The sequence below is a fragment of the Pinus tabuliformis genome, chromosome 4_2 (assembly GCF_031772625.1).
Source record: "Pinus tabuliformis cultivar Carrire ecotype Pingquan chromosome 4_2, CPIR1, whole genome shotgun sequence".
NCBI classification, from domain to species: domain Eukaryota; kingdom Viridiplantae; phylum Streptophyta; class Pinopsida; order Pinales; family Pinaceae; genus Pinus; species Pinus tabuliformis.
In genome coordinates, this window is record NC_142304.1 from 715,822,718 (window position 1) to 715,835,829 (window position 13,112).

The 13,112-nt window shown below is 37.1% G+C and overlaps 1 protein-coding gene and 1 pseudogene across 2 annotated transcripts; one reads left to right on the plus strand and one right to left on the minus strand.

Moving 5' to 3' along the window:
- The first annotated feature begins 267 nt into the window (after window positions 1-267).
- On the plus strand, window positions 268-1,100 carry LOC149171532 (early light-induced protein 1, chloroplastic-like). Its single transcript, XM_089427488.1, has 3 exons — window positions 268-486; window positions 578-616; window positions 694-1,100. Exons 1-3 carry the CDS (start codon window positions 370-372, stop codon window positions 1,039-1,041), a joined length of 504 nt encoding a protein of 167 aa, XP_089283614.1. The 5' UTR covers window positions 268-369; the 3' UTR covers window positions 1,042-1,100.
- A 10,787-nt stretch (window positions 1,101-11,887) lies between these two features.
- On the minus strand, window positions 11,888-13,090 carry LOC149171533 (caffeic acid 3-O-methyltransferase 3 pseudogene; annotated as a pseudogene). Its single transcript, XR_016259245.1, has 3 exons — window positions 12,508-13,090; window positions 12,333-12,397; window positions 11,888-12,238 (listed from the first exon to the last, which is right to left on the minus strand). The product of XR_016259245.1 is annotated as a caffeic acid 3-O-methyltransferase 3 pseudogene (transcript).
- Window positions 13,091-13,112: the final 22 nt, after the last annotated feature.

Below are 13,112 nucleotides of genomic sequence, written 5' to 3' on the forward strand. Positions count from 1 at the left end.
ACGAAGTTGAGACTTACTACAGGTTGAATAATCTATGGTGATGGTGATGCCCTCTACTATTTCAAAGTGCGGTCCGCCGGTTGTTCGAGGATCTACGTCTCAATTTTTATCCAACCACGTGGAAACATAGTCCGAGGAAGAGAAGCCTCGACTTGGCTAAGCGTTTACCGTTCAATGAATGACGGTAGATTTCTCCGTATGGCCTCCACATCCTTATATATAACACAATAACCAGCCCTGGAGTCTCATAACAGATCAATAGTGGCTATTCTTCTTTAGTTGTTTCATATGTTCATTATCTTCTTGTTCTCAAAGTCCATATAAAGTAGATTCGTTCTCATACATAGTGTTCATTATTATATTGCGATCATGGCCGCTGTAAATGCATCAGTAATGGCGATGAATGGAGCATCGCTCCTGCAACGGAGGCCAGCGGAAAGGTCAACAACCAGCAGGCAGCTTCGAGTAAAATGCATGGCAGGGGGGGTTAGTAATTCTGTCGCTGTTTCCGTATCCACGAATAGAAGGTTTTATGTTATTCTATATATAACTTAATTTGGTTCATGTGGATCCACAGCCGGAGTCAATGCGATCACCTTCTACCCCTCCTGAGACGGTAAGCGATTATGCAAGCGCCAATTTTTACATTAACATGCACTGCACTGAACTGAATTGACATAAATAATAATGCAGGTGAGCACAAACTTTAAGGACGTGTTTGCTTTCAGTGGGCCAGCCCCAGAAACCATAAATGGGAGACTCGCCATGCTCGGATTCGTCTCAGCTGTCGGTGTGGAGATAGCGAGCGGGAAAGACCTCGCCGCCCAACTGGCCAGCGGAGGAGTTCCACTGTTTATTGGAAGCGCGGTTCTCTTCACGCTTGCTTCTGTGATACCCATGTTCAAGGGAGTGTCCAAAGAGAGCAAATCACAGGAAATAATGTCTTCTGGGGCAGAGATGTTGAATGGGCGTTTTGCCATGATTGGCCTCGTTGCGCTGGCCTTGACTGAATACCTCAAGGGAGGTCCTCTCATCTCATGATCATCATCAGCTCTGTACCAAACTTCATACCCCTCTTAGTGTAGGTTGTAATCGAACCCAACTTGTGTTCACTCTGCTATCACGAGATGTCACTGTAACAAATTGTTTTGGCAGTTTGTGATATATTTGACAAGTTCATTCACAATCAATCATATAAATATATTTCTGATCAGTACATCTTTGGCAGAAACTCTGATCTAACTTGGAAGGATAAAAACAAGCATAGCGATCAGTAACACAAACAAACTTTTATTCATTTGGTACTCGTAAATTTATAAATTCCGTACTAACTAAAAGAACTAAAATTTTTTAAATTGCAAAAATTTGTAAGGAATTTATTAGTACATATATGCCATATGTTATACATTAAGTTGTATATATTTATATATAATTATTTAATATATTTTTCTCTCTACATATAAATTAGCATTTGCACCTAATGTTGCAAAGGAAACGCCGTAAGGCATATAGTGTGGAGGAATATTGAAATGTGAATGGGCATTTTTGAAAGAAATGGTCGATGATAATGAGTTTCAATTGAGGAAGCCGTGCTTAAAACCCTATTTTGGGGTTAAAGTGGCTATAAAATGGAATAAAAATCGTCATAAATAGCCATTGAAATTGCTTAAATACCTTTGTATCTGGATAAAGATTTCCTAGTTGAAGGTGAAGGTAAACAAATGAATCCACGTGAACAGGTTGATGATAATGAGTTTCAATTGAGGAAGCCATGCCTAAAACCCTATTCGGGGGTTAAAGTGGCTATAAAATGGAATAAAAATAGTCATAAATAGCCATTGAAGTTCTTTAAACACCTTTGTATCTGGATAAAGATTGCCTAGTTGAAGGTGAAGGTAAACAAATGAATCCAAGTGAACAACAACTGGGTATCCATATCGATTTGGATAGGGTTATTTAAGAAACCATTATTTAAACGAAAATTTTAATTAATATCAAGATATATTTAAAACATGTATTATATTCATTAAAATAAATTGCTTTTTTTTTTTTTAAATATGTTAAAACCCGTTGATAATGAATTGGTTGTAAAGACATAAACTATCATAATGGTATTTCATCTTGAAACATCATTTTTCAAGTTTCAGTTGGAAAATACAAGTAGTAAATTGTAACGAAAGAGGTTAGAGAAGAAATATAATATTCTGAAGAACATTGTGGTTGTCATTCCATATTTGAAGTTGCATCGAAATTTGTTGGAGGCATCGAAGACCTGAAGAAGCAGTAATGAACCTGCAAAATGTATATTTTGTTAGGATTTGTAATATGTAAATTAAGTGTGGAAATTTATTTGTAATATTTTGCATGTGAGTTGTGTTAAAATGAAATTGGAATGAATGGAAATGAAGTTACAAGGGAGAGAAACAAGGCGCAGTCTAAAGTTTGGAGGGGAAATGAGATTTGAAATCTTTTATAGGAATGTGCCTATGTAATGATGTATGGAATCTAGATTGTATATAAAGGTGCATTGAATATATAGACATTATTACAAGCCCATTCAAACCCAAGTGTGACATCAACTTCAGATTCCCTAAACCCTCAGATGAGTTTGTGCTAATTATAGCCCAGGTTGGATTGGTAATAAATCTAGGTTTTACTTGGATTGAACTTACTACTAAAATAACAGAGGTTTTGGTCTTTTGTGAATTAAAATTCATGCAATTTGAGTGTTTTTGCAAAGTAATCTGCATTTTCTTTAACATTGTACATAAAAAAGGTTTGGTCTTTTGTGAATTAAAATTCATGCAATTTGAGTGTTTTTGCAAAGTAATCTGCATTTTCTTTAACATTGTACACAAAAAAGGTAGCTGCTCTATAACAAGCCTGGGAAAGATGTCCATGATTATTAAATAAAATGAGGTCAATATTCAATGTCATTGAATAATATTCTCAGTGTTAATAAATCTAAATATATGCTAGTTTATTTCATGAACGGAATAATCAGAGCTAAAAACAGTCGCCAAGGGATTGCAGACTACTTCCTCAATTTATCCTCTGCACTCTGACTTATTTGTAATACAGCCTAGCATGTGAAGGGTGTGCTAGTTAGCAGAGTAGGGTAAAGTCTAAAAAAGGCTTAAATACTCGTTATCATCTCATTTCTCTAAACCCTCTCTGCCTTGCTTTTGTACTTCGTTCATTCAATATTTCAAGTATTCACTGCCTGTTATCTTCCTTAATCGCTTAAACCATTGAATTCAGTCCAAAAAATAAATACCAAGATGCCTACAACTACTGTTACTCGTTCGAGGAGGAACATCCCCAAAAGGGGGCAGGTGAAGGCAGCCATTGCCTCTTCCCTCGCCCAATCCATCAGATCAGTGTTAGGATCCCCTAAATCATTCAACCACTCTGTTGTTTCCTCTTCCTCTTCTCTCGCGACTGCAAATCGTTTGAGAGCACAATGAATGACTTGCAGATCAAATGGGCTTGAGTTTCTTTCATTACAAATTCAGTGATGCAGAAATTAAATCATTATGGATGAAAGCATGGGATCCATAGATCTGTTGTCCAAATCATTTGCTCATTTGTCTAACTCTTTTCCCCAGATTTGAAGCCCTGCAACAACAATGGAGTTTGCTCTTTATGCTGTAGTGAGTCACCAAATATAAAGAGGGGAAATATTTTCTACTATAGCAGCTTTTCCTAGTTGCAGTTGAAAAGCTCTGAAATACAAAGTTTGTTGATCAGAGATTTTGAGTTGAAATATATGGCACTTGATTCCCCTTGGCATGTGTAACTGATTTTGATCCATTAGTGGTGTTTATAAACTTCATCGTATTGGATTGATAGAAATACCCATTAACATGTAGAATAGACTTGAATCCTGTTTTTTACATCCAACAGCTAAGAGTTTACTAATTCATCATGCTTTTGATCCATAAGTGAGTGGCTATAAACCTTAACTCTGCATTGAGTGATGAATCATTTGCATGAATGTGCTTTGAATGTGTGGCTAATTAGCATGAATGTTCTTTGAATGTGTGGTTAATCAAATATGAATCGTTTGCATGAATGTGCTTTGAATGTGTGGTTAATCAGATATGAATTGTTTGCATGAATGTGTGGTTAATCAGGTACTCAACACTCACTTTGAATGTGTTGTTAATCATTTGAATGTGTGGATGCATGAATGTGCTTTGAATGTGTGGTTAATCAAGAACTCAACACTCACTTTGAATGTGTGGTTAATCATTTGAATGTGTGATTAATGAAATATAAATTGTTTGTATTTTGGTAGTGAATGTTAATGATTGAAGTTACATGTAGTTGAAGTTATTAAAAAGCTAAAAGATTTTCTATTGTTTATCTTATAACTGTTTAAACTAGAAGGATATTATAACTGTTCACATAGTTGAAATTTGGAGGAGATTCTTTCATTTAGGTTAATGAAATGAAACTCTGAACAATTTATTTTGATTTAGGTTACTAATGGTCAAAAAATTATTTTGAGCTTACAATTGCTCAACTATATGATGCATTCATTTGGAGTTAATTATATCATTTAGATTTATTGTGACCAAAATCTAATGTGAGTGTCAAATATGTAGGATGGAGAAAGTAGACGTTATGTGTATTCGCAACAGAGCCAAAATTCTGGGAACTGTAATTTTTGTGGGTGGAGCAATGGCTATGAGTTTCCTTCAAGGTCCTACTCTAGCCCAACTCTGGCCTCTGTGGGGACAATCAACATCAGTTTCCAACACTAATACAGTACACCTAGCGGAAACCATTCTACATGAGGGAGATTCAGGCAACCAGATTAGAGGGTGTATTTACCTTATCTTAGCAGTGATAATGTTATCCACTACCATGATATTGCAGGTCTCCCTACCACCTTGCATATTAAATTGATACCCAATTATAACCCTTTTCTGCATTTAGAAGTTTCAAAGCTCCCCACCCAATCAAATATATGATTATAATTTCATGTGCATGTTGAGACAATGAAGAAGTTTCCAGCCACACTATCCCTTACATCAATTACTGTCATTCTAGGCTCCATCCAAACTGCTCTCCTAATAGCCATTCTTGAGAGGGGCATCATTCCAACATCATAGATACTGGATAGGGCTAATATTTTGACTGTGTTCACTACAGTAAGTCTACATACATGAATGATGTTCTTCCTCAATTTTCCCAGCCATGAATAACTTAAATTTTTGTTAGGTGGTTAAGCTGATTTGTGGAAGATTAATTCAATTTGGCAGGGAATCATATTCAATGCAATGGCATTTCCATTACAGTTATGGTGTTTGTGGAAACAAGGGCCAGTATTCATTACAGTATTCAACCCAGTGTCTACCGTGTGCTCAGCAATTTTATCATCTATAGTTCTGGGAGACACGTTGCGTTTGGGAAGGTGGGTGGTTTGTTATATTCTCAAATATTCAATTCGGTGGTTTTTTATATACTCCAATATTCAATTTGTGTTAGAGTGGTTCAGGTAAAATTAAACTTGATTAGATAAAGTTATTAGTTGTTTTTGGGCTAATGAGAATCTATGGTTTTGTCCATGGTATTCATATGGAATATAGTCTTCAATTTCTATTAGAGTGGTTCAAGTAAATTTGTGCAATGGCTATGAGTTTCCTTCAAGGTCCTACTCTAGCCCAACTCTGGCCTCTGTGGGGACAATCAACATCAGTTTCCAACACTAATACAATACACCTAGTGGAAACCATTCTACACGAGGGAGATTCAGGCAACCAGATTAGAGGGTGTATTTACCTTATCTCAGCAGTGATAATGTTATCCACTACCATGATATTGCAGGTCTCCCTACCACCTTGCATATTAAATTGATACCCAATTATAACCCTTTTCTGTATTTAGAAGTTTCAAAGCTCCCCACCCAATCAAATATATGATTATAATTTCATGTGCATGTTGAGACAATGAAGAAGTTTCCAGCCACACTATCCCTTACATCAATTACTGTCATTCTAGGCTCCATCCAAACTGCTCTCCTACTAGCCATTCTTGACAGGGGCATCATTCCAACATCATAGATACTGGATAGGGCTAATATTTTGACTGTGTTCACTACAGTAAGTCTACATACATGAATGATGTTCTTCCTCAATTTTCCCAGCCATGAATAACTTAAATTTTTGTTAGGTGGTTAAGCTGATTTGTGGAAGATTAATTCAATTTGGCAGGGAATCATATTCAATGCAATGGCATTTCCATTACAGTTATGGTGTTTGTGGAAACAAGGGCCAGTATTCATTACAATATTCAACCCAATGTCTACCGTGTGCTCAGCAATTTTATCATCTATAGTTCTGGGAGACACGTTGCGTTTGGGAAGGCGGGTGGTTTGTTATATTCTCAAATATTCAATTCGGTGGTTTTTTATATACTCCAATATTCAATTTGTGTTAGAGTGGTTCAGGTAAAATTAAACTTGATTAGATAAAGTTATTAGTTGTTTTTGGGCTAATGAGAATCTATGGTTTTGTCCATGGTATTCATATGGAATATAGTATATTCTTAAGTCTTCAATTTCTATTAGAGTGGTTCAAGTAAATTTGATTAGGTAAAGTCATCAACTATTTTGGGGTTCATGAGAACCCATAATTTTGTCTATGGTATTCATGTGGAATATAGCCTGTTGAAAAACAGAAAGACTCCATAAGTGAAATAAATTAACATGGAGGCTTTTGGCTTTTAAATAGGTTATATTCCACAAGAATATCATGGGCCAAACCACAGGTTGGAGCCAGAAAACTACTTATAACTCGACTAAATCAAGTTTACCAGAACTACCCTAACAATTTACATTAAATTTATCATTTCTTCTCTCATTTTGCCTACAAATTTACAAAATTAAAATTTACAAGATTAATTAATTGAAATGCTTGATTTTCCTACACTAGAACAGTTTGATGGGTGTGATTCTTATATTCATTGGTCTCTACCCTTTCTGTGGGGAAAAAGCCAAGATGATGCTACCCAGATCAAAATATCTTCTGAAGAAGAAGCAGATATAGCCATCACAGCAGAAGGAGAAGAAAATCAGCACCCACCACCTGCTTCTGAAGTAGTGGATGTGAAAACACCTTTACTACAATAACATTCTTGACATTTTGTTGAAAAATTGCAATGTTTGCAATAAACACTTAGTCAGTTCGAACAAAGATGGAAACGCTCCCAACAAAAAGGGCTACCTAACATCAGAAGTTCCAAATTGCTCAGGCACACAATAGTACTAGGTAAATATTTGATGTTTGTACGGAACAAATTTAACTTTTTCAAAGACGATTGACTTTCAACCTGGGAAGGCAATAACTCCATTTGGAGGCAACCTGATAGATCTAAACATTCAAGAGTGGTGATATCTCCAAGTGTGGAAAGAGTCAAATTCAAACAATCACCCAAATGTAGATGTCTAAGTTGCAATAGATTTCCCTGAAAGCTTGGAAGCATTTCGAGACATTTACACCTAGAAATATTGATGTATTGAATATTTTTTAAATTTTCGAAGGAACTTGGAAGCATCTTCAAACTTTTGCACAATGTCAAATTCATGGTTTGGAGATTTCTCAGATTTTGAAACAAATCTGGAAGCATCTTCAAACTTCCGCACAGTGTGAGATTGATATGTTGGAGAGTTGCTAGATTCCCAAAGGAATTTGGAATCATCTCCAAATTGATGCACTTAGAAATATTGGCGTGTTGGAGATTTACCAGATTCCCAAAGGAATTTGGGAGCATTTTCAAACTTCCACAGTCTGTCAGATTGATGTGTTGAAGATTTGTTAGATTACTAAAAGAATCTGGAAGCATTTCCAAACTACTGCACTTGGACAGATGGAAGTATTCGAGCTTTCTTAGATTCCCAAATAAAATTGGAAGAAGCTGCAATTTCGGGCACCCTATGAGGGTTAGACATCTCAAGGAGCTCAAATAACAAAATTCTTCTGATAGCATTGCTACATCTGCGTATGTCAACAATCGCGGACAATTCAGTACAATCTTTTCTAGGTGCTTCAGCGACCTTAATGACTTTGGAAACTCGGAAATTGGAGCTTCAATATTTAATTGCCGCAAGTGGAGAGGTGCCTGCAATGTTAAGTACGTTTCGATTATATAAGAAATTGAAAAGATAGGAGAATTCTTGCTCTGCAAATTGTTGCATCTATATGTACGTACCTCAGATCGAGATTGCCACAATCTTTTCAATTCCCAACCGAACACTTCTAAAACTCTTAAATCGCACAATGGAATTCAAGAAGGTAGTGATGAGTAGTTCGACACATTCCAATGAAGCCATATGAGTTTTGGTGACCACACCGAAGTCAAGATGCTTTCAAAGTTGCCTTCAACTTCAAGAAGTTGCAATTTCCTGATTCCGCAGACCTCTTGACTGGAACTTGTATTCAAGGGAAATTATAATTCTGAATGGAACACTTCCTAATCTTCATCCTTCCCAATAAAGGTGTACCAAGGAGCCATCCCAAATCCACGCACTTCTGTTATCACCTGTTTGTGGTTTGAAAACAATAAACTATTATTAACATAATGTGTGGCAGACTGTTTTGAATACAAAATACCGAAAGTTCTTTAGACATTCAACAATTAGGATGGCTCAAACACTTATAGAGGATGATTGTTGCAACAACTCATGAAGATGAAGATTCTTTATCGGTCGCCAAAGCCAATGCGGTAATAATTCTGGACAATCCACAATAGCTCTTCCCAAATCTATGAGGTGATCATGCATTCTTATTCTATTTTCATCGTCCAACTCGACAAGACACTTGTTGAGAAGATTTTGAAACCCTACCAAACCATTCCATCCCGAACCCCTCCATATTCTTACCCATGTATCCTTCTCTTTTCCTATCGAAAAATAGGCGATATCGAAAAATATTTGCCGCTACTCATGATTGAGAGAGTCGTAACTAATTTTAAGGCTCCTTTCTATCTCTGGAGGTAATATTTGGTGAAGTCCATTCAGTTGCTCTTACCAGTAAAGTTTGTCATGTCCACAAACAAGCGACCCAAAAACTTTCAATGATAGAGGCAAACCATGGCATACCTTTAAAAACCCATCTACAATATTTTCAAATCTTGGTAGTGGATATGGCTGGAAAAAGGCATGCAAGCAAAACAGCTCTTGGGAGTGTGCTATATTGAGGCCTGGTAACTGATAAATTGACGACTTTGCAATTCCTGCACTTCTAAGGATATGCTTGACCCTAAACGTAACCAAAATCCAGCTCTTGGGGTGAAGGACATGCTTAATTGGCAAGAAAGGATCTAGTTGGTCCACATGACCTACATAATGTAATATTATGAGTGCCTCACAAGCTGAAAGATTCTTTTCAAGTATCTCCACGCCTTCTTCCCACCTCTCAATTTTGATATCTCTATCCTTCAAGTCCTTAATGAGTTTGCTTTATACATTGTTTAGAGACATTTTATTTTCATTTTCCCTCACATCAAATAGAAAATAGGATCTATCATAATCTGACCTCTTACGATTAAAAAGTTCTTTGGCCATCATTATCTTTCCAATTCCACCGATACCCACAATCCCCACAACCTTGACCTCCACATGCTCACCATGATGCAGTCGCAGTGTCCCTTAAAAATCTTGTAACTTTTCTGCCAAACTAGTTGGATATTTTGCCACATCCAATGGCATTGCAAAATCTTGAGATCATGCTATTAGCACTTTTAACCGTTTTCAAGAAGCCTTTTAATTATGCTTATCAAGAATGCATCCAAATATACATGTTCAATGTTTTGACGTAAGGATTCCTATGGCCTTCTGAAACATAGTTGTATGCATGTAACCAGCCGATTATTTCAAATTTTCCTGTACTTGTAATTGACCATTACCCACCAACGCAAAGCTCATGATCACCCAAAACAGATTCTCCTCCATCACCCAAAACACATTTTCCTCAGACATGTACAGCAGAAGCACGCCTGCTATGAAAGTCATCCCCTGCGTATACCCCACCTCGCTGTCATACACCGCATATGCCTTCAACACGTTGTGGAGAGACCTATGCGCAATGCATTCTCCTCGGACATGCATAGCAGAAGCACGCCTACTATGAAACTCATCCCCTTCATATACCCCACCCTTAGACATGTACATCAATGGAGTATTCGCTCCGCCTTTAGGCAACACAACCATCACCCAAAATGCATTCTCCTCGGACATGTACAGCAGAAGCACGCCTGCTATGAAACTCATCCCCTTCGTATACCCCACCAAGACAGCGCGGATCACAGGAGTCAGTTATTGAGCGGCAAGAGTCAGTTATGAGATCAACGGTAGTAAAGTTTTTAATTGTCTAACACTAAATCTAATGGTGAATAACCAAGACAGCGCGGATCACAGGAGAGTCCATTTCAAATGGAAACGCCTTACGGCGTAAAAATAATCATTAATATTTACCGATAATTTTTTATACCTACTTAAATCTCCAACCACGAATACATTTTGGGTTCGGATTTAAAAATAATAAATACGGTTTATAACAAAATGTAACATTAGGTGGTAATTAATTAATATTTATAACAAAGACAATTCTCCAACGACGCATCAAAATGAGTCCACTTTAAGGTTTCCTACAACAAAATAATTTCATATTGCCATTAATAATAGTTATTATCTTCCTAATATTTAGTGTCACATTTTCTTTTGAGAGATAGCCGTCATTGGAGAGAAAAAGACAAGGATTACCTTTGAACTGGACTTTTGCATCCGCAACCACCGCTAAAGTTGGCAACACAAGCAACACACGTTAAATTTTGTTATTCAACAACTCAAGACGAGATAGTGGGATCGAATCATAATTGTAACGTTGTCGTTTCCTTTGGTATGAATCTTTGGGAAAGCGACCACGGCTTTTCTAGAGTAAGTAAACATTTATAGAGAGTAAAAATACCCGTTAAATCTTGTTATTCAACAACTCAAGATGAGATAGTGGGATCGAATCATAATTGTAACGTTGTCGTTTCCTTTGGTATGAATCTCTGGGAAAGCGACCACGGCTTTTCCAGAGTAAGTAAACATTTATAGAGAGTAAAAATACCCGTTAAATCTTGTTATTTCAACAACTCAAAGACGAGATAGTGGGATCGAATCATAATTGTAACGTTGCCATATCCTTTGGTATGAATCTCTGGGAAAGCGACCACGGCTTTTCCAGAGTACGTAAACATTTATAGAGAGTAAAAATAATATTTAAATTATTTAATTTATTATTTAAATTTGAGTTAAACTTGACATAAATTTAAATAAATAATTGATTTTTTTAATAAAAAAATAAATAATTGAATTTTTTTAAATTTATTAAAATCAGACTAATTTAAATAAACGTTAATTACACTACACTACCAACATAGACACAGATGTAAAAATATTATTATATCTACTAACATAGGCAGATATGAAAATATTATTATATTCAATTATTTTTATGATGGATAAATATCTTTAAAATCTCACAATAATTTCAACCATGTCTACCCTTAACAAATCTTATAAATCTCTGAGTTAAGAGTATCGTGGAAGCCATCCCGATTACTCCCAATATAAATCCTTTTGCTCGTTAAAAATTCAAACTATTGGCCTATCACATAGATCTTATACTGCAAGGAAAAACCAACGTTAATTATAGCAATAATCGCACTCTAAATCCTTTAGCTCCTTAAAAATTCAAACTATTGACGTACCACATAAAACATAGGTCATATACTGCATGATAACAACCCCAGCAAAACCAACGTTATTTCCTTAAAAATTCAAACTATTGACGTACCACATAAAACATAGGTCATATACTGCATGATAACAACCCCAGCAAAACCAACGTTATTGTAATGATAATCGGAAGCGCAACCGCTTATTAGGCTTTGGAAAGCACTATGAGCAACTGAAGGAAAGGTAACTTGATGATGGTGTACCTCTTGAACCCTGCCCGCTCGAACAGTCCTTTGAATTCTTCCTCTGTTCTCTCCTTCCCACCAGCTGTATAAACCATCATCGTTATATCATATAACAATCCCAATCGCCTCGACATGCTTTCACCTTCTTTGTCTCCACCAACAATGGCTTCCACAATTAACACCTTTCCCTTCGCTGGCGTTGCCTCATAGCTTCTTCTCAGCAACTTCACACACTCCTCGTCCCCCAGTCATGGATAATCCACTGCAGTAAATGACAATAGAATATTATTAGCCCTCAACAAATCCACTGCAGTAAATTTCTTATGCAAACAGAAGACCATAGATGAAATCGTCACCTTCATCAAGACTGCATCGGCAGAAGGTATGTGCTCGAACATATTTCCCTCCATATGCTCCACCCCTGCAACACTCCCTCGTTCCCAGGCATAAATCATCATCAACTTGCTATCATGTTATATATATCAACAAATTTATTATATTAATGGTGACCAACATTACAAATCTAATTACCAGTTATGGGAGGCGCAGTGGCAATGACATGAGGCAGATCGAGATTAATCCCACGAATGTGTGAATGTTCCTTCACAATTATGGACAAGGCAGAGCCCATACCTCCTCCAACGTCTACCAGCGTCGCCATACTCTTAAACCCATCTTCATACATCTTCGCCACGGAAGCCATGACAGTGCTGCTATTAGCGACCATGGCGTTGTTGAAAATCTGATTAGCTTGGGGATCGCGGTCCAGATATTCCCAGGGACTCGTACCATAAGCTTTGTTAAATGTGTAGCAGCCCTCCAAGATAGATTCGTGCAAATGTTGAAAGGCTTCCAGGTAGACGTTGTTTGCTATCAGGAGCAGGAACGGCCCACATGATTGCTGATTTCCTCCCTGCACCAGCAGCTTCGAAATGCCTGTCAAGCCGAACTTTATTTTCTTGGTGTCTGCATCGTCTGCCTGATCGGCCTCTTGTTCAGAGAAAACACCATAGGAAGTAAGGAACCTCAGAATTCTGTACAGCAGAAGCACGCCTGCTATGAAACTCATCCCATTCGTATACCCCACCAAGACAGCGCGGATCATCCCCTTCATATACCCCACCAAGACAGCGCGG